The sequence below is a fragment of the Magallana gigas genome, chromosome 3, assembly GCF_963853765.1.
Source record: "Magallana gigas chromosome 3, xbMagGiga1.1, whole genome shotgun sequence".
Classification (NCBI taxonomy): Eukaryota; Metazoa; Mollusca; class Bivalvia; order Ostreida; family Ostreidae; genus Magallana; species Magallana gigas.
In genome coordinates, this window is record NC_088855.1 from 11,403,601 (window position 1) to 11,425,273 (window position 21,673).

The following is a 21,673-nucleotide window of genomic DNA, read 5'->3' on the forward strand; positions in this document are numbered from 1 at the left end:
AAAAACATGACAAGAACAAAAATTAGATTTAGGTAAATATAAACATTTAGTGATAAGACAATAGAATTAGTTAATTCTTATACCACGACTGTAAACTATAAATTACTCAAAATGTTCAATGGCATGTTTTAGACACAGTCAAACGCAACACAATATTGAAACCGCGCTGTAATAGAGGTCCAAGGCTACCATTTGAAACATCAGGCGAATGCAATTCTCCTTCTTGGTGTTTCATCATTGTTTACATGTGTGCACTAAATATAAAAAAATCAAATGTTTCATATAATATTGACGATTGAAAAAAAATCAACGTTTTTACGTTTGATATAATACAATATTTGTACAATATTTAAAGACTGTACCCTTTTCTTGCATCTATTCAACGCATACATGATGGTCCCAACCACAGTTGCAGTGCCGATAGTCGCAGGGAAAATTGTGAATACCCAGCCTGAAAATAAAATGCTTTTTATTAAACCTAATATTGAATTAATAAATATGTTAGCAAAAAGTAACGATCTTTTATTGGATTTTCAGAAAGATGAAAATATAATGTACAAAAAGAGCTAACTATCTATACTTTATAATCTAGGATTTCTTACTCAAGTCTAAAGAATCGTCACTGGATGCCGGAGCTTGCTCTGATGTGCTGGAATTTGAGGCGCTTGAAGTTGTAGAGGTTTGGGTAGGGCCTGATGATGCAGACGTTGTAGAGGTCCTGGTAGGGCCTGACGATGCAGAGGCTGTAGAGGTCTGGGTGGGGCCCGATGATGCAGTCGTTGTAGAGGTCTCGGTAGGGACTGATGATGCAGTCGTTGTAGAGGTCTGGGTAGGGCCTGATAATGCAGAGGTTGTGGAGGTCTGGGTGGGGCCTGATGATACAGAGGTTGTAGAGGTCTTCGTAGGGCCTGATGATGCAGACGTTGTAGAGGTCTTCGTAGGGCCTGATGATGCAGACGCTGTAGAGGTCTGGGTAGGGCCTGATGATACAAAGGTTGTAGAGGTCTGGGTAGGGCCTGATGATGCAGACGTTGTAGAGGTCTTCGTAGGGCCCGATGATGCAGACGTTGTAGAGGCCTTCGTAGGGCCTGATGATGCAGACGTTGTAGAGGTCTGGCTAGGGTCTGATGATGCAGAGGTTGTAGAGGTTTGGGCGGGGACTGATGATGTAGACGTTGTAGAGGTCTGGGTAGGGTCTGATGACGCAGTCGTTGTAGAGGTCTGGGTGGGGCCCGATGATACAGACGTTGTAGAGGTCTGGGTTGGGCCCGATGATGCAGTCGTTGTAGAGGTCTTGGTAGGGCCTGATGATGCAGTCGTTGTAGAGGTTTGGGTAGGGAATGATGATGCAGAGGTTGTAGATATAACACCGCTAGATAAAATTTGTGTCATTTTTGTCTCACTGCTCGATGAACTTGAAATCGAGACCAAAGGAAGACCTGAAGAAGTCAAATGTGATGTAGTAGTTGTTGAAAACGGAGTCGACGTTGTCATTATGTTGCTTGTTGAAAGAGCATTTAAGATCTTAATTGTATTTGTTAATGATGCAGGTGTACTGGTAGATACATATGAAGCCGGTGTTGGTGATATTACAGAAACGCTTGATGTAACTTCAGTGGCATCAAGAGTAAGAGATGATGGAGTTGGCAATGTGGACGCTACAGCTTCACTTGAAGAGGTCGAGGGTGGTAGCATCGAACTGCTAAATGTTGATGCAGTGAAGGACTGTGGAGTATTGTATGAAGAAGTCGAAGGACTCTTAGTGACATACGAGGGACCAGAAACAACGGACGTGTCAATGACAGACCCTGAAGTCATCGTGACAGTGGAAGTAGACAGAGCTTGCTCATTCAAACTGGTCTTTGTAATCATTAAACTGGATGGATGGAGTGGGATACTTGTAGCAATTCTAGTATCAAGTAAAGTCGAGCTGTGTGGTAGAGATTCACTGGAGAAGGTTGTTTCTGTGGATGATTTTTCCAAGCTGAACGGTACTTGTGAATTGGACAACGTTTTAGAGGCAAAGCTACTAGAATATTGATCCATTGTCTTGCTCGTTGTGAAATCAATCGTTTTCGTTTTTTCTGGTACAGATGTAGAGAGAAACTTGTGATCCGATGAGAAATCAGTTAGAATAGAATGAAGAAAAGTAGCAATTGATGTTGCTAGGTTGTCAGACAAGAACGAACTTGACATAAATACTTGAGTCGATTTAATTAGAGTAGATTGCTCATAAGAACTCATACCAAAAGAAAAATCAGTCAGCGAAGTCTTTATTCCAGTATTAGAAATGGACAAGCTGCTTGTTTCGGGTGGCGACGTGAGAAGCAAGTCAGATACTGTTTTGTATTGTTTTGAGTTACTTGAAAAGTAGTTTAGAGAGGAGGAACTATCCAAATCACTGGATGAGAAGAGTATATCAGTAGTTGTAAGTAAAAGCATGGAAGACGTTATGCCGGATATAGAATGTGAAAGATCTCGTGGATTCAAAACGTCGCTGCTCTCAGAAAAAAGAGACGATCTTTGAGTAATGGTACTCGTGTACATTTCTGAAGTTTTCAATGGTTTCATTATTTCGCTTGACGATTTGAAAGTATCTTTGGATGGAGTGAAAGCGTAAGAACTTGTCTGAAAGTTTTCAGATAATTGCGGATCCAATTTAACGCTGCTTTCCAAATAGAGAGATGATTTACGAATATCAGAAAAGAGTTCTGTTATTTTCGACGAAGTAGTCATATCTTTGGATAATAAACTCAGTTTGAAGGACTCTGAAAATTCCGTGTCAAACTTATTGCTACTGTCTAAATAGAGTGACGATTTTTGTATTTCGGTAATCATTTCTGATGTTTTCTTTAAATCGCTTGAGAAAGTGACCTTATTACTGTCTATAGAACTTGAAACTTCAGTACTCGATCTAAAGTATTCAGATAACTGCGGATCCAACTTATCGCTACTTTCTAAATAAAAAGACGATTTATATATTTCAGAAAATATTTCTGTCACTTCCTGAAACTTGCTTGACTGAGTTATCATATCTCTGGATAAAGGTACAGTAGTGGAGTGCTCCGAAATTCGCGGATCCAACATATAGCTGCTGCTTTGTACACTCTGCGAGAAAGATGACTTTTGAACATCATTGAAGATTTCTGTTATTTCCTTAACCTCGCTTAATGATGTGATCATATCTTTGGAAATAAAACTTGTTTTGGGGTATTCCGAAACTCTTTGATCAAGTTTTTCAGTACTTTGTAAATAAAAAGACGATTTTTGAATATCGGTAAACATTTCTGATGTTTTCCCAATTTCGCTGAACGGAGTAACCATATCCTTGGACGGAAAACTTGTCTTGATGTATTCTGATAATTGTGTGTCAAAACTATTGCTGCTTTCTAAATAGAGTGACGATTTTGTAATATCAGAATATGTTTCTGTCATTTTTAGAACCTCGCCAGACGAAGCGATCATATCTTTCGATAAAAAACTCGTCTTGAAGTCTCCTGAAAACTGCGTGTCAAACTTAACGCTGCTTTCCAAGAAGTGAGATGATTTTTGAACTTCAGAGAAAGTTTCTGTTACTTTCCACTTTTCGCTGGACGATGTTATCATCTCCTTGGATACGGAACTCGTCTTGTAGTTCTCCGATAATCGTGGATCCAATACATCGCTGCTCTCTAAATAGAGAGACGTTTTTTCTATATCCGATGTAATTTCCGATGTTTTCTTGATATCGCTTAGCTTAGTGCTCAGTTCTTTGTCCAGAGTCAAAATTTCAGAACTTGTTCTTAAGTCCTCCGATAATCGTGGGTCAAACTTATCGCTGCCTTCTAAAGAAAGAGACGATTTTTGAGTGTCAAAATAAGTTTCTGACATTTTCCTAACCTCGCTTGACAACGTGATCATATCTTTAGAAAAAGTAAAAATTTCAGAACTCGTTTTTAAGAATTTTTGCGAATCAAAATTTTCAGTGCTTTCTAAAATGAGAGAGGATTTCTCAATATTAGTGGGTGTAGTCGTTTTCAGCGTTTCCTTGACATCGCTTCCTGCGAGTATTATGGTTTGGTCTGACACAGATTCATATGTTGTTGACAAAAGAAATTTAGTAGAAGTAGTCACCAATTCTTTAGATGCTTCGTATTCTGGACGTGTTGAAACTTCATTTTGTATCATTGTTATAGACGAACCACATTTATAAACCGCCGCCGCTGCTCTGCACTCAACTGATACGCTCCCTGGAGTTTCAGTGGCTGAAATGTCAAATAGTTGTTTTCTTTTTAACGTACTAACGTACAATTTTTTTTATTTATAAAGAAAACTTGAATAGTCTTACTTACCCTCAATTTGAATCCAGAATTTTCCTGCAGGTGATGTAACGGTGTTGTCCAATCGCATTTCAATTCTACTGTTAATACTTTTATAGACTATCCTTTTTTGAAAATGGTTGTTATCTTGGCATGAAATTTCTGTATTAGAAAACCCATCAGTGATGTAGAGTCTCTGACTACAGATTCCAGATGCATCGCTTAATTGCAAATCTAATACAGTTATTTGGATAGGAGATCCGTTAGTTGTCTGTAGTGCGCAAGTGGCACCGGAAGTGACAGAACATTCTGACATAGTTGCTGGATAGTTTTCACTGAAGAGAAATACGGGGTTGTCTGTCAACATTGAAATGGAATTGATGGACATCGAGGAAATATCTAGAACGAAATATCATTAAAACGTTATTCTTCCTCAAAGTGTTCTACAAGTTTTATTGCTTTGGAAAACTTGCTACATAACATCAAATTAGTAAATCTAATAAAATATTTATAGCAATGAAAATAATGGAACTTTTTATTTGATTTTACATTTTTTCATATTAAAAATGAAATACTAGCCTTTTTGAAAAAAATATGTTTTATGACAAAAATTAAATAAAGTATTTGTGACGCTTTTTGTAAACGGGGAATTCGCAGTTATGCTAACAATAATTTTTTAAACATTTAGTCAAGTGTTCGATCATTACCAGTAAAAAATGAAATTCGATTCGAAATTTGAAATAGTCTCACCGGGAATACAACTGTACCACATTTTCATGTAATTTGTCCTCTCGTCAAAAATTGATATGTCGCAAAAATGTTCCGTGTAGTTCCAAGCCACAGGTATTCCGCTGCAAGTTTCCATGCCCGAGCATCGTGAGTAATGTGCGTGTTCAAAGTCACTAGATGTTCCGAAGTACCTCTGACCGCAGTCCTCTTTTTCATTGACATAGTTACAACAATATGTTATATTTCTGTCAAAGTATGTCGCAATTTGCGGACAATTCAGTTCTTTGCGTTTTGCATACACAAAAACGTCATAGACGTAGATTTTTTCGCCTGTTCTACAAATGGGTATCAAGTAGTCTTCAAATCCATTCCCGTAACAGGCCTGCTGGGTGTATGTTGTTGAAGCATGATTTTCTAGGTACAAAATTTTCAAAATAATGTTATTATGAATACCTAAATGAAGTATATTCTTTCGTTTTTAACTATGAATTGTAATCAAAATGAAAATTAAACAAAAACAAAACAAAAAATATTATTTTCCCCAATTTTTATACTTGAAAAAATATTTTTTTTTATCAAAAATGCAAGATTATATGTTAATCTACAACAATGAAAAACCGCCCCCCCCCCCCAACAATAAAAAGAAACCAAAAACAGAACAAACTTAATTTAAAATAAAAACAAGGATCAAAACAAACAAAATTTAAAAAAAAAAAGAGGAATAGATAAAGAAAAATAATAATTAGGGTTTAAAAAAAGATGAATAATAGGTATGTAATAACAACCAAAAAAAAACCAAACAAACAAAAAAAAACAAAAAAAAAAAACAAAACAAAATAAAAAAGAAAAGAAAACTCCTAAATGTTTTTTTAATAAAAATTAAAAAGACAATGTTAAATAATAAAGTTAAATATTAAAGTTATTTCTAAATAAATAAGGACAAACAAATCATTTACCTGGTATCAACATACATGGGATTACGATGACAAATATTTGAAACAAACGTAAAATAAGATCCATTTTAAACTTCATGAATTTTCAATGTAGCCTTCCTCCATGTCCTTATTAAAAGACCAGATTTGAATGTTGATTTCCTTTAAATTATTTTATTTAAAAGTTGCACACAGGTATCGAAACCAAAATGACATAGAGAGATTGTTTTTCTTACAGTTGACTTTGCACTTAAATTGACTGAAAGAGAATCATGCTTCTGATTTAAATCTTTTATTAAACTATTGAAGGTCTAGAGACACTTGATATATTTGCATAAAATTTTATATTAACTTTCTTTAAAGAAAAATTTCTTAACTTCTCTCAATCAAGTATTTCTGATTGTAAAATAAAAACGGGACCAAATATTTTGGCATAGTTAAAGTTGATCAAGAAACAATCTGCTGCCTTTTCATTTCTGAACCTCAAGACACTAATGATATTTAAATACTCTCACGTAGAGCATGTATATATCTATAATTGTATCTTTTCATGTAAAGAAACTGTTACACCAATTTAAACTTTTTGAGGTAATTCAGAAACCCCTTTACGTGTGTGTATTGTTAAAGCGGAGCATATTATTACCGTTAAAGGTATGCCTGTAACATATTGATAAAATTTTGGTTTTGCAGATTAAATATGGCTTCGCGTGACAGAGACCGGCACTTGAAATGGATGAAACCAATAAAATGGTAGGTTCCATGCCATAGAAGTCTAAGTCACATAATCCTTGTTATAATTGATTAGGAACTACAATGTAGCCCCCGACCAATAAAACAAATAACAAACCAACAAAAAACCCCACATGGAATAACCACTTGCCCTGACGTCTAGGTATTTACGTCAAGTTATAAATAAACCAAGTCGCTTACATTTAACCGCTTTCGATGTCACTATAACTGCAACAGCATATGTTTAATAATTAAAACATCTGGTAGGGTACTAGCATTAAATTTTGTCTTTGTATATCAGTGAAAAATTGAAACAGTGATATTTCTATCCATATCGCAGTGAATTTTTATTTTTCCTAAGATGAATACACCTCATTTTTTTTGACAATGAGAATCAAACTTAAGTGGAGTTAATGCCTTTTATAGGCACAGCTAACATTCATCTCACCACAGTGACCTGTCACAGGAAACGCTCGATAAGTCTCATCTAAAGTTAAGTTGTCTTGACATAGTTTCCAAATAAAAATATCCATTTCTTATTTTCCTTCCTAGATTTCCCTTTTCCTTTTTTTATACATTCTAAGTCAGATATATATATATATATATATATATATATATATATATATATATATATATATATATATATATATATATATATATATATATATATATATATATATATATATTGTTTTGCTGATAAATTTCATTCACATGCAGCTAAGAATACACTGTGGTTAAGTTTATCTTAACTTTAACTTTAATATCATTAAGAATAAAAAACACACATGGATGAATGTGTTGGTTTTATTAAAAAAGACTGATATCTTCAATTAAATAAATAATAGAGAACATTAATTGAACATCCATTTCTTAAAAGATTTCAACGAACAAATAAATGTTTCCACAGCATTAAATTACATATTGTTTATGAACAATAATTCATTATATATAAATAAACAATGAGCAAGGGTTGACATAGATGCATTAAAGATTCCTCACGATCACTCTACTTTTTGATTGAATAATAATGAAAACTAGAGCAAAGCTCGTTGCAAAGCAACGAGTGGGTCTTCCGTTAATGTCAGAATTAAAGCTGGAAGTTCCTGTAAGAAGCAGAGCTCTTAAACCAATAACAAGAGTAATTAAAATAAAAAGATGAAAAAATCGAATTATTCCTGGTACGACTTAACAAAACCCGAATGATTTTAAGTACGAATTAACAAAAACCTTTCTGATTTCAAGAACGACTTAATAAAAAAATTCGAATGTGTTCAAGTACGACTTCACAATTATTTTTGGTACGAGTTAATTTTACTTTGAACATTACACTATTTTTTAAACCAAGGACGCGGAATCAAAATTTCCGGAAAAATCAATTTTTCAACCCCGATATCTCTGTAATGCGTCGTTCGATTTTCAAACGGATTTCAGTTTCGTGTTCAGCATAACCAACTCTACAAACCGCATAAACATTTGAAATTAAAACGAAAAAATCGAAAATTCGAAAATTTTAAAACACTTCCGGTTTGGACCGGAAGTGACGGAAACAAAATTCCAGCCTTATGTCCAAAGAAATACGATCAATGCTTTAACACAGAAAATTTGAAGTCTCTATCTTTAAGCGTTTTTTTTAAAACGCCCTGGACAAAATCACTTTTTTAAAATTCAAAAATTGACGTAACGTTGAAATGGAGGTGACGTTGTAGTTGAAAATTTAACATCTTTAAGGCACAACAATGCTTCATAATCCCTGAAAGTTTCATGTAAATCTGTTGAAAACTTTTTGAGATATTAAGCTTTGAAAAAGTCAGAAAAATAAAGAAAAAGAAAAAAAATAATAATAAAAAGAAACTAGAGCAAAGCTCGTTGCAAAGCAACGAGTGGGTCTTCCGTTAATGTCGCAAGTAAAGCTGGAAGTTCCTGTAAGAAGCAGAGCTCCTAAATCAATAACAAGAGTAACTAAAATAAAAAGATGACAAAAGTCGAATTATTCCTGGTACGACTTAACAAAATACGAATGATTTTACGTACGACTTAACAAAAACCTTTCTGATTTCAAGAACGACTTAACAAAAAAATCCGAATGTGTTCAAGTACGACTTAGCGATTATTTTTGGTACGAGTTAATTTTACTTTGAACATTACGTTATTTTTTAAACCAAGGACGCGGAATCAAAATTTCCGGAAAAATCCATTTTCAAACCCCGATATCTCTGTAATGCATCGTCCGATTTTCAAACGGATTTCAGATTCGTGTTCAGCATAACAAATTCTACAAACCTCGTAAACATTTTAAATTAAAACGAAAAATTCGAAAATTCGAAAATTTTAAAACACTTCCGGTTTAGACCGGAAGTGACGGAAACTAATTTCCAGTCTTATGTCCAAATAAAAACGATCATTGCTTCAACACAGAAAATTCCAAGTCTTTATCTTGAACCGTTTTTGAAAAACGCCCTGGACAAAATTACTTTTTTAAAATTTAAAAATTGACGTAACGTAAAAACGGAAGTGACGTTGTAGTTGAAAATTTTAAAACTTTGAGGCACAATAATGCTTCATAATCCCTGAAAGTTTCATGTAAATCTGTTGAAAACTTTTTGAGATATTAAGCTTTGAAAAAGTCAGAAAAATAAAGAAAAAGAAAAATAATAATAATGAAAAAGAAACAATAGAATAACAAGAGGGTCTTCCGTTGAAAACGGAAGACCCTAACAATAGAATAACAAGAGGGTCTTCCGTTGGAAACGGAAGACCCTAAAAAACCCACAATCATCAATTAATCAACCATGATAATTTGAGCATTTCTTATGAGTAAACGTTAAAAATCGATTCAAAGTTACAATTACAGAATTGGCTGACACAGTTATTTAAACTACTCAAACATTCACAAACGTTGTCCCATTTGGCTTAATGTTTACATGACTTTACAATTATTCATTTTATTCCTCTTTTTCTTGCGTTTCGGGAGTTTTTCGTAGATATGCTCGTCACTGCCGTCACTGCATTTATCTACATTATTTGAACTAACTGGAGTTAGGTAATCTTGATCAGAAGTTTTGTTATCTGGATCTAATTTCCGAAAACCCCAATTCATAGCAGGACAATGCATGAGATGAGTTGTCACCATACAACGCGTCAGAAACATTTTGCAGCCTGACTGCTGATTTATACATGGCATCACATCTACTGGGCAGATGTTTTCAAGATGATCCCTCATCTTACATGCATGGAGTTTTGCCCCGCAGTAACATTCTTTAAGTGCGCATTTATAACCAACCTGGACTGTACAGTCTCTTCTGAAGCAACTATCACAATGGTGACTCTGTTCTTTGTTCTGAAAGAGATTGTAAGGTGGCAAACTCAAAGCTTCGAAATTCATGGCGGGGCATTCACGTAAATGTTCAGTCAGTAGAATTCGTGAAAATCTATATTCACAGCCGTGCTGTTTGTTGATGCAAGAGATTTCTTTAAACTGACAGATTCGTTTGTGTTCCTTTATTTTACATCCATGGAACTGCATAGAACAGCCTGCGTTTGGACATTTTTTAATCACGCATTCTTTTTGCTGTGGACAGTTAATACAAAAGCAATACAGACAATGCTCATGTATTTTTTTATTCACGAGAGACGGTCTTGAGTAAAGGTCACTAGGATGTCGGCTTACACGCTTGTCAAAATTACTTGGATGTAACGTTTCTGGTTGTTGTTGTTGCATCTTTGTGCAATGCTGAAGATGGTATGCTAGCTTGTTTCTTGGCATTTCCATCCGACATCCAAGTGTCTCGTTAATGCATCGAATTATTTTGTATTTGCATAATTCATCATGCTCTCGTTGTTTACATTTGTGAAATGAAGCTTCGCAACATTGGTTTTTACACTTATTAACCGGACAATCCATTATTTCAGAGCATCTTTTGTCAAAACAAGACAAGCAGTGTTCATGTTGAAGTTCGTACGAATCGGCATCGCCCTGGTCGCTTTTGGGCCTCTCCTCATCAGCTTCTTTCTTTAAAAACAATCTAATGACACTACTAGATAAATCCTTGACGGAAACCCCACTAAGATCATCCAGCAATGGTTTTTTTATTATCACACTCTTGTTCAAGTCGACTTTTTCTTTGCTGATTTTCGTTTTGTCCTGTCCCTTATTTTCTGGTACTAAAGACCCCTTGCGTTGTGCCTGCATCAGATCTCGATACTCCCCTGTGTCCGTTGGAGGCTGTCTATCGTTTTCTACACCATCTTTCTTTTCGTTCAGCTGGTTGTTCAAACTTCGTTGAAGATTTTTCACAGATATGTTTCCAAAATCCATGGATTTTCTTTGATAGACCCCATCTCTATTTCCGACCCTGAGATAATTGTTTTCTTTTCCTCGTTGATTAATTTGATTTTCAGTATTCTGACCCTTAAAATTAGAATTGCCGGATGGTTTTATGTACATTGATGTACCAAAATCCTGAACTGATATATGGTCAGCCATTACTATCAAATACAATGTAACACTAAACTCCCAATACGCCGTCGGGATTTATAACAAGCCCTGTGATCAAAACGGAAATTGACGTTATTATTTCTGGAAATTAACCCGGAAGAGTCACAACTCAGATACTCGAGAGAGAAAAATCACTGCAGAATGTTTACTTTCAGTTTTGATACAATAAAGGTTCTTTAAATACAGAACATGTATATACTTTTAATAATGGGAAAAAGATGTATAAATCAGGAGGCACAACACGGCACAAGACGAAACAGGAATATTTTTCTGAATCATCATACAAATCAAATACACTTTTTAATCTACTTTCATGTCATATCAAAATAATTTATTGAACTTCATGATATTTTTAAATATTAAATAAAAGATTTTAACACATTTTTAAAAAAAATATACTTTATTGATAAAAGTATATTAAGTATTTCATTAACAGGTCTTGTTAAATTATCTGTACCGACCGATATGGTAGCGAATTTGGTAACAACGTTTCTTGGCGGATAAAGCATGGGTCTTCTGATCAACAGATCCTGTATTTGAACCTTCTTTGTACAATCTGTTTCTGTCAATTTGAAATCCATGCACTCATAATACTAACATATCTTTATACATTAAACCAACTCGCGCTGATTTTAACAATTTGATACATTCATTCAAAAACAAATTGCCAGGACTTTCGCTGCATGTCTTTAGTTTCAAGGAGCAAATAACCGCCAATGATTGATTAAAAAAATATCAAGAATGAAACCGCAGGGTACACTCATTTTTGTTTATTATAATGTTAACTTGAACTTCGTATTTTACGTGCATGAACACGCAAACTATAACTTCCCTACAACTTGCATACAGATATGTATTAACTAATTTATTATTTCATTTACTGTACATTGGACACATTCCCTCTAAGCCTACGTTCGGTGATTTCACTCTGACAGTCTGGCCCTCCTCTGATTACAGGGACATATTGCTCTGATAAGATGATTATTTTCTTATCACCGATTTTCCGGCCCAGTGTTTGATGATCGTACAGTTAAAGGACTAAAATATGCCTATTTTAACTACGTAAGTTAATAGTTTTTTATTACTTGATATAGCAATTAGAGTAAGTCCTTAAGTTTTAACTAAATGTAAAGTTTTTACAACGTGCAATATAAGCTAGTATAGGTACAATCTATACATCCCCTAGGATAGATGGGCACAAGGAGGCTGGGAGTTACCTTATCTTTGTATTAATTTTCATATCAATTTTCATAAACTTGTTGATATTTTGACCTAAAATGATGCTGTGACTATTTTTTGTTTACATTTTGGCACCTATAACGATTTTAATGTATAGGATAAACAAATTAATTTAGTTGAAAGTCTGCCTTGTTATTGTTAAAACTCGGGGGGGGGGGGAGGGGGCATAATCATGAGCTGCAGGGTAAAATAGGATTTCCTTGATATCGGAGTCCACAAAATATTCAAACTCATGTAACAGTCAGCCTGAGTGTATGAAAAATCAAAACATCTTACCTTGATAATGCATTTTAATTATTTGCATATGCATACATATGTGACAAGCAAAAAAATTGATGTTACCTTCAACTAAGAAACAAACATATATTTTGTGGAAGCCTTTACATTTTATGCATGGTAAAACTCGGTATAAGATGATAAAAATATAGAGAAAAGATATAACATGTCGCTTATATTGGATATGTATGTACAACATCTATCTTGTATGAGTTGTAGTGGTTTAAGGCAATTCTTCAATGGCAGAATTAACAAGCCTCGCAGATGAAAAGCGCTAATTTGATTTATATTTTAAGGTCCCTCATTTTTACAATGTATATGCAGCTACACTATCTAATCTAATAAAAAAGGTGAGCAATGCGACCCCTGGCGTCTCTTGTGTCAAGGAAAATTGTTATCAGAATTTCGAATCAACAACACCGTTGAAGTTTTGCCATTACATATTAGTAATAACTCGTGTATTGAGGTAGTTTACACAAGGATTTTTAAATCTGCGTCGAAACATCGATTAGCATCTGTCATTATAGTAGGTGAAAGGAAGTAAACAAAATCCCCTTTTTGTTCTCTGTTGATATATTATGTCAACATTTTATTTGTGTAAACAAATCGTATTTGCTTAATCAACTGTTTGACACCAGTGATTATACACTCCTCTGTTCAAAAGTTCTATCTTCAAGTTGATAAATCAGCAAGATAAAAAATCAGGTCACAAGAAATATATTACAGAGAAAACAAACTGTGAATATCTTATTGATGAAAATATTATCTCATATTTTAAAAAAAGTTTGAATAACTGACAATCTTCGAAATTTATTAAATGCAAAAAACACCGGTAAGTGATTATATACCCGATTAATTCAAACGACGTATTGGTGGTTCTTTGGAAGAAGTCAAACATGTACATGTACAAATAGGACTCAGACTGAAGGAGGTATATTTTCATAAATGTTACAGCTATTGTAAGCTATACCCAATATATACAGTTTAGACATTTTGTAAATTGCACCTTGCTATCTGCATACAAGATCTGAAATTTACAGTCATTATGTTAAAAATATAAAATTCTAGAAAACGATAGAACTAAATTGTTAGGTCGGTTTGCCCTTTGTTTTGATATTTTAAATATGGTTCACTTTATATCGTTGAAAATTTACATAGTACAGTTAGGATTGATTTTGTTTATCAGATTATTACCTACAATTGGAGATGTTACAGATGCAGGTAATTCCAGTAATAATTCCCTACAGTTTACGTGTGCTCGTGTGGAACAACTGTTGTATGGATACAACCTTCTTCCAGGGATTGGGGTAAAATATAAAAAATATACAATTAAAATAAATATCTGTAGAAATACTTTTTTAAATTGAGCATTTAAATTGATGGCTAAAAGCGAAGGATATGATTTATTTAATCAAACATTCATCGTTAAATGGAACTTGTACAATCTTGAAACAAGAAAAACAACAATGATTCATTATCCATGCATACACGTAAATTATACACACACGCAAAATACGACTTATGCAATCGTTAAAAATTAATCCACGAGTAGATGAAGTCAAGCATAATTTAAATGAATCATTAATATGTTATAAATACAAGCAACTATTAACATTTTATTCTAACTTCAGATATTCACAATTCTGATTTTAATATTCCTCGAAAAAAGAACGTACAGGAAGGAGATTTTATGTGGAAGACCCGGACTTCCTATGTAAGTGTAAAGTTCAGAAAGCACATTTTTACCTCCACAGCATACAATTTATATTTTTTCATCTTTGTTTTCTTCTCCTTTTTAGGCCATTTAATATTTTGGACGGCGATAAAAATGCACTTCCAACAGCCGCGTGCTTTGGATGCTGCATCAACTATCTATTTTATATTCTGTTCTTAAATGACAATTCAAAAGAAGTTGAACCATGGCTAGCCAGTAAGTTGTTGATCAATACAGAATTGTCTATTTAAAGTTTTTCAATGCTTCAAAAAGTTTATAAATATTTCAAAAAGTAACCTATTTAGTACAATACTGGCATTTTAACCAATTTTATGCATTGTATAATTTTAAGTTGGTCCAATGTCATTTACATGTATGCATTCCCGCTGCCAAGTCAATGTGTAACATTTAGGAACTTTGAACTTTACAATTTTACATTGAACGGTGAAAAAATCAGCAATAACAACATTCAGTGCTTTGATTTTCAGCGTTTTATTTACTGGAGTATGTGATTTTCATGGGAATCTCTTATTATCCTTTGTTTGCCTGCGTTAATTCTAAATCAAAGATTGGTGCATCCATAATTGGGTTTTTATACACTTTTACATTGTGAGTAGCATTCTATTTATAATGAATTTTTTTGACAAAGTGTTCAGTTTAAGTAGCCCACTATCCATTTATGTATAATATGTGTACAAAAAAGGCGTAATTTCATTTTGCATCTTATTTGTAAAATCTAAATCGTCTTTTATTAACCCCAAAAATCGTTTACTAATTGAACTTAAATTAACCATAAAATAGAAAATATTTATAAAATATTTCATGTATAGTTATGAACACTTGACATTTAAGTTACATTTTGAAATTTTTTATAACAAACACGCGTGACCGAATATTTTTCGATTATCAGTTTCTTACTTTACAGACTTTCTATATCGCTGCTGGAATTCAATTTTTGTGTTGATGACGCTATTGTGAGTTTTCCTTACGTTACATCCCTAACATTAATACAATTTTTATCATAATATATACTGTGGAATCATCATTGTTTGTGGGGGACCAATTTTTGTGGCTTTCGTGGTATCCCTTGCCCACGAAACATATAACAAACATTTGTTTAGTATTTATTGAATTTATGCTGAACTTTCTACCCACGAATTATGTCCCCACCAACCACCAGCCAAAAATTGGCTACCCACGCACACTGACCCATACGAATAAAAATAAGTCCACAGTATTCATGTGAAAAGTGTTTAATCCGTTAAAATACAATTCTTGCTTACAGGAATTTTGCGGATACATACCTTTCTTCGCTTGTGAAGGATATCTTTTGTGTTTATTTGCATTCAGATTGGTCTTCCAACTGTATCTGTGTATTGCAGATAAGAACAAAAAGGTATATACTGTCATGTGTTGTTACAGGCAAATGAAAAATACATATGCTTCAATGACGTCACCAAATGTTTAGCAATAATAAAAGTTTTAATTTGTAGCAGACAATTTTCATACTACAGTCGAATTTTCAGAAAAAAATATATATTTATAGGTTACTTTAAGAAAAAATATCACTAAAAAAAACGAATACTCTTTCAGTCATCTCGTCTGGTTGCAAAGGCATCGCAGTATGCCCACGTACAAAAACTGCTATCGAGAAGTTATTCAGATCTTGAACACACTGGAATAAGGTAAATGTAGAATATAACGAATTTTAAGTTCATTTATTTTCAATCATAAAAATAAACTAAATTTGTATTTTGTATCTGTTTGTCAAATGTTGAGACCATGCCTGAGTCAGAACAATATGATTATGCAAGGTTTTTTTTAAACTTGAACATTGCTGTTCACAGGAGTACGCTGACTAGTAAATCATACCTGCTTCTCCAAGAAACAAAGTTGTGCTGTCTTAACAAGAGTATGCAGCGCTGTACAATGAGGACAGTGACTGTCAATTTTGTTGTTCTACTAAGCTTTTATCAAGTGAGAACATTTCGTCAGTTTTATAATAGGTCCCTATTTCACTTCTGCTTTCTTACTGATAATATCTTTTATTTCGAGTTAAAGTCGGGTTTCTTTGCACCTTCTATAAGATATTTGAGATGTATTTTCCAATGAACATTGCATAAGAAAGTGGTTTTATCTAGGTTTGCCTTATTCTATAGTTTCGATTTAGGTATTAGATAAACAACACAACATCTTAATTACCCTTGATTATCAAAGACTATATGGGATCTTTTTTGACAGTTGTTCATAGTGTTTGTGGAATTATCCAGGGGACTGTACAACTTGAAAAGATTTGCTGGAGTAGGACTACAGACATTGAATATTTCATTTGAAACATTTGACGTGTATATGGACGCATTTTATTGTAAGAACATCTTGGAAATATTCTTATTTTTTTTAAATAAAGCGATTCATTATATTGTTATATATTCTAACTTTAGTATTTTTCATGCAAATTTTCTTTTTGAATGCAAAACCAAAATGGTTTTAAAAAGTGTCATTTTTTAAATAATTATTTGGATTACTTTGTGGTTTTTCTTTTTGGCAACAATTTAGTCATAGTATAAAACGATTCTCATTTCATTTTAAATGGCATTACCTGAATGCATTTAGATTTAATTACAATCACTATTACGTTGAAAAGAGTAATCAATATTTATCTATTCTAGTTTTTGCTAAATACTCACTTTCAGATAGTTTCATCATTGCGCAGGTGCTCTCTGCAATCTACATAATTTCCATGATGATACTGATTTACATGTCACAAAGAGAACATCTTATCCAGGCATGGAGGGGTAACAAGTCATTCATCCCTAAGAAATGCTTAGATATGGAGAGCGGCGAAATGATAGTAAGTGTACATTACCATCAATTGCAACAGTGAAATACAGTCACAATATCAAATGTGTACTCACTATTCATAACAGATACACATTCATGTCAGGTTTTTTTCTTAGAAAAACTATTTAATCTATTAAAAAAGGTTGTTTTAGTACAAAAATGTTTTTTGTTATTTCCCATTATGTTATCGATACGCCTAAAACTACAATCATTTCCTTGGATTTATCATCATAATTTGTAAGAATATAAACATTTTCAATGCACAGTATATATCGTTTGAATATAATGTCATATATGTTTTGAGCATTGTGGTATAAATAGAAATAAATCATTAATGTACAAAAATATATTTGAAAAAGATTCATACGTATACTATACTGTTTGCATTTTGTGGTTTTGAAAAGAATGAAAAATTCTACTTGAACGTATGTTGAGTTTTATTTTGGGATTGCTTTGCACTGTAGACCAAGTCTCTGATGTTCGCTGGAACCCAGGTCTCCCATTTATTAGGAAGTAAGTCCTTGATTAAAATTAGTACTCAACAAATCTATACTTTAAAACCTAAATATTTACCCAAAGTTATATTTCTTCAATATATCTTGCTTTTGCTACGTAATTCCTGTATTGTCTGGCTTTGAATGCTATATGTTTGAATGGAGTGTTGTTAATGGAAATGTTTTGGGTCAAGATCAAATACTATTTATCTGCAAAATTCTTAAAGCTGATTGGCCCGAATTTTTAAATATTACAGCATCAAATAATTTTCAACACAAACCAATTACAACGTATCTTAAAAAGTTTTGAGCCTTAATCCATTTCCACCCGCTGAATCGGTTTTCTTTCAAAAATAGAAATATTTGAAGTGAATGAAAATAATAATTAATGGGAAAACAAAATAACAAAGGCAAGTGCATCATGGGCATGTTAGGAAAAGAGAGCTTTATGTTTTCGTACCCCGATTAATTGGGTTTTTTCAAACCGCATATTATGCATCATTTGTAAACATAACACACTTCGGACAAAATAGAGGGGAAAAAATGTATATGGTTTATTTCTGATTTGCCAAAAGAATTATTCTTTATTTAAAGCGAACGTGGAAGTCGTAATATAATCATATCCGCCTCCATTTCGGGGCAAACTTAATAAGAGACGAGATAACTAAGTGCCATTTTATGTAAACTTTGTTTTGCAAACGAATATTGTTTATCATTTTCCAATTGAAATATGCCTCAAATAACGGAAAACTTTCTCAGTCCCTTTTATTATGCAAATACTAACGTTTAAAATCGATCGTTTAAAAGCTTTTCATACAATTTTATTTAAAATCGGACCAAGCGGTTTTAATAAAAACAGAATTAAAACAAACCATTCTAACAACTTGTGCTTTTTAACAATTATTTGATACTATCTTTTGGACAATGAGAAGAGAGGATGAGAACAAGCGTTAATGTACTGACATTAAGTACCGAGAACTTTTGAAAAAAAAAACCATCTGGATTAATTGATATTGTTGATGGCGTTTGCTCGGTTTTCATTTACATGTAGTTTACCGATTTTTGAGAACTTTTAATTTGTGCGATACATATGTTACATTCACCCGAAATATCTTCTGAAAACTCCTTAAATATGTTTCTTGTTGTTTTAGGCTATTTGATATCCATTCTGGTGATATTTTTGATATCAATACTCTTGGCATTCTTTCTTGTTCTTCCATTGCTGAAGAAAGTTCCCGAATTATTTCTTCGTCCAGTAAAATTCTTAATGTAAGTATTTAAAATGATATATAACTTACATAAACTAATATATATATATATATATATATATATATATATATATATATATATATATATATATATATATATATATATATATATATATATGTCTTTCAGACCTTCTATGATTGTGACATACATCTTCGTTTATCTATTAAAAAAAATATCGGAGAGACTCTTTCTTCAGAAGCATTGGGTTACGTCGAAAAAAAGAAACGGAGTTGAAAGAATGTTGGCTTTGAATAATAGGTATTTCTATCATTGTTATGGTTAATGATGTTTTTATATACATATCTTTTCTCAATTGTATAATGTAAAACAACTTATCAATCATGTTTGATTAACTGTCAAAATACATTAAACCTTAGTTTGTCATTTAAAATTTTTTCATGATATGATCAGGATATAAAACATATATTGAAAATTTGAGAAAATTGATTTCAATGAGAAAATATGTGAACCATTAATTATCATGTTTTTTTTCTTCAGGAAAGTGTACCACAATTTTTCCTTCTTTTTGTTTTTCTTCTACATTTTGATTGGTCTTTTCAAATGCATCAAACGCGTTTTATACTCCCTGGTGATTGGACTAATCTTTGTTCCAAGACTCGATAGAAGTGTTCTCGTGTCAGGATTTGAGCACTATGATAATGGTAATAGGTTCTTACAGATAGTTATATATTCCCGTAGCATCATTTCAGACGTATGTCAGTATCCCTAAACATACACACAATGTTTTTGAAATACATTTCATTTTAATTCAAAAATTGTTTTACAGCATATATGATATATATTGGTCTGTTACACGTGGAACTGGCCCACTGTCATCCTGTGCTGAGGGTATTTTGTGAGGAGTTATTGAAAAGTTCAAACACCCGTAAAGAACAAACAGACGTGCGTCTCCATTCAGCACAGTCCATTGGCACATCTTCAGTGGTGGCTAATTACCGGTCAACCAGGAGTATCAGTGCCAAAGCTTACAGTGCACATGTCATCAATAGGTGGATGAAAACAATTACGTTATACAACAACCCGTCACTGTGTAAGACATCAACAACAAACACAAAGTTCGAACAACCCGAATAAGAATCCCTTCTCAAGTGTGACGTACTATGTGAACAATTGTCATTGATAGAAGGACCGAGGACAAATGTTGCTGACAGAACTTAACATGTTCATATGTCTTCATTTTGTGACTATTTGTTTTTTTTAACATGTAAATATACCAATACAAAAGAATGAATGAATGTTTTGCATTTCACCAAATGTTTTACAGATAAAACGTTTTGAGAGTTTTGTAATTAATATGCAATAATTTCAACTAGATATCATTTTTGCAACCAACCTTCTTCTACATTACAATTCAAACACTTCTTTTTCTATATTTATAATTGAAAAAAAGCTTTGCACGGCTATTTTTGTTCCATTTTGTAATTTTATTTTAACTGTATGTTTCCAAAGAGCCCTATTCATAGCTATTCACATAGATAATTTTTGAAGATTAAAGCCTCTCTATAATACCAATTATATTTTTTAACAATATAAATAAAACTCTCACATAATTTAGTACCACTATTAATCCAATTTGGTAAGCAAATCTTTTTTTCTTTATTACATGTCTATTAAATAATTTCACAATCATGATTTTATAGTCATTAAAAACAAAACATGTATTGCTTCTTTTGGTAGTATTTGAAATTAAGGTCTTTGGTGTTTGTGATACGTGTTTTTGATTTAATTAATAAATAAGAGATTTATGTTGTACCTTTCAATTCATGTACTAAAGAGTTGATTTAAATTATTGTATGACTGAATATGCTTTTTCACACAGGATATTTTCAGAGCTTTTACTTTAGTTTAATATTCAGTGATATTAATTCCTCCATGTTATACATGTCTAATTAGATTTTTACGTTTAATTTTTTCTTTTTTTCATCAAGGAAATGGGTAAAAAATATTTTTTAAGTAGCATTGTTATGACGTATTAAAGCTTATTTTAAATTCAGAAATTCTAGGCGTAGGAATCATTTCTACGCCAGAGTCGTATTCCAAAAGCATAGGACTACAAAGTTATCTGAATCGTTCTTACCATTTAAAATCTGACTATATTGCTTAGGTCCAAACACTGTTTACCGGTTTGCCAGAGTAATTGCATAGGAAAGTTGATTTAAATCAACTCCTAACCAAAAATTCTTCTTTTCTACTCTCATACATGAATAAGAAAAACTGACCAGGAAGTCCTCTACCAAAATTGTAAATTTCACGTCCCCTGGAGCATGGGTTTTGACTCTAGGACGGGGCAAAATGGATGTATTGTGTTAATGCATATATTATGTTTAAAAATCAAATTATCCTCTCTACTCTCACACATCTATAAAGGAAACTAAACTCATAATTTTGTAGATGATCAGGAAGCCAATCTCAAAGTAATAAATTTCATGTTCCCCGAGGTAGGGGTTCTGACTCTAGGCGGGGCCAAAATAGCCCATACAGTGTTAATGCATTAAAATGTTTAAAAATCATCTTTTTCACTTCTGCTGATACTGAATAAAAATTTACTGCATATATATTTAAAAAAAACCATTCTATCAAAATTTTAAACTTCATATGTCACAATGTAGGGATTTGAATCTAGGTATGGCCAAAAC

General features: G+C 32.8%; 2 protein-coding genes across 2 annotated transcripts; one reads left to right on the top strand and one right to left on the bottom strand.

The window, feature by feature from the left end:
• Positions 1-9: 9 nt before the first annotated feature.
• Positions 10-6,233, bottom strand: LOC109618397 (uncharacterized). Its single transcript, XM_034443494.2, has 6 exons — positions 5,984-6,233; positions 5,049-5,441; positions 4,332-4,697; positions 603-4,244; positions 363-451; positions 10-254 (listed from the first exon to the last, which is right to left on the bottom strand). The coding sequence occupies exons 1-6, from the start codon at positions 6,057-6,059 to the stop codon at positions 201-203; spliced, it is 4,620 nt and encodes a 1,539-aa protein (XP_034299385.1). The 5' UTR covers positions 6,060-6,233; the 3' UTR covers positions 10-200.
• A 5,838-nt stretch (positions 6,234-12,071) lies between these two features.
• Positions 12,072-20,771, top strand: LOC105325465 (stimulated by retinoic acid gene 6 protein-like). Its single transcript, XM_011425037.4, has 16 exons — positions 12,072-12,245; positions 13,885-14,005; positions 14,330-14,412; positions 14,498-14,628; positions 14,901-15,021; positions 15,338-15,386; positions 15,698-15,808; positions 16,006-16,097; positions 16,260-16,389; positions 16,654-16,777; positions 17,106-17,263; positions 17,718-17,766; positions 18,899-19,016; positions 19,143-19,274; positions 19,515-19,678; positions 19,804-20,771. The coding sequence occupies exons 1-16, from the start codon at positions 12,229-12,231 to the stop codon at positions 20,109-20,111; spliced, it is 1,908 nt and encodes a 635-aa protein (XP_011423339.2). The 5' UTR covers positions 12,072-12,228; the 3' UTR covers positions 20,112-20,771.
• Positions 20,772-21,673: the final 902 nt, after the last annotated feature.

Bases quoted from the DNA above. Each gene is read 5' to 3' on its own strand.
- LOC109618397 (XM_034443494.2), bottom strand. From the start codon at position 6,059: ATGAAGTTTAAAATGGATCTTATTTTACGTTTGTTTCAAATATTTGTC. The intron at 4,245-4,331 runs GTAAGTAAGACT...TTGACATTTCAG, and splicing joins ATTCTGGATTCAAATTGAGG to CCACTGAAACTCCAGGGAGC. The intron at 255-362 runs GTACAGTCTTTA...TTTTATATTTAG, and splicing joins TGAATAGATGCAAGAAAAGG to TGCACACATGTAAACAATGA.
- LOC105325465 (XM_011425037.4), top strand. The intron at 17,264-17,717 runs GTAAGTGTACAT...TTTGCACTGTAG, and splicing joins TGGAGAGCGGCGAAATGATA to ACCAAGTCTCTGATGTTCGC. The intron at 19,679-19,803 runs GTAATAGGTTCT...ATTGTTTTACAG, and splicing joins ATTTGAGCACTATGATAATG to CATATATGATATATATTGGT.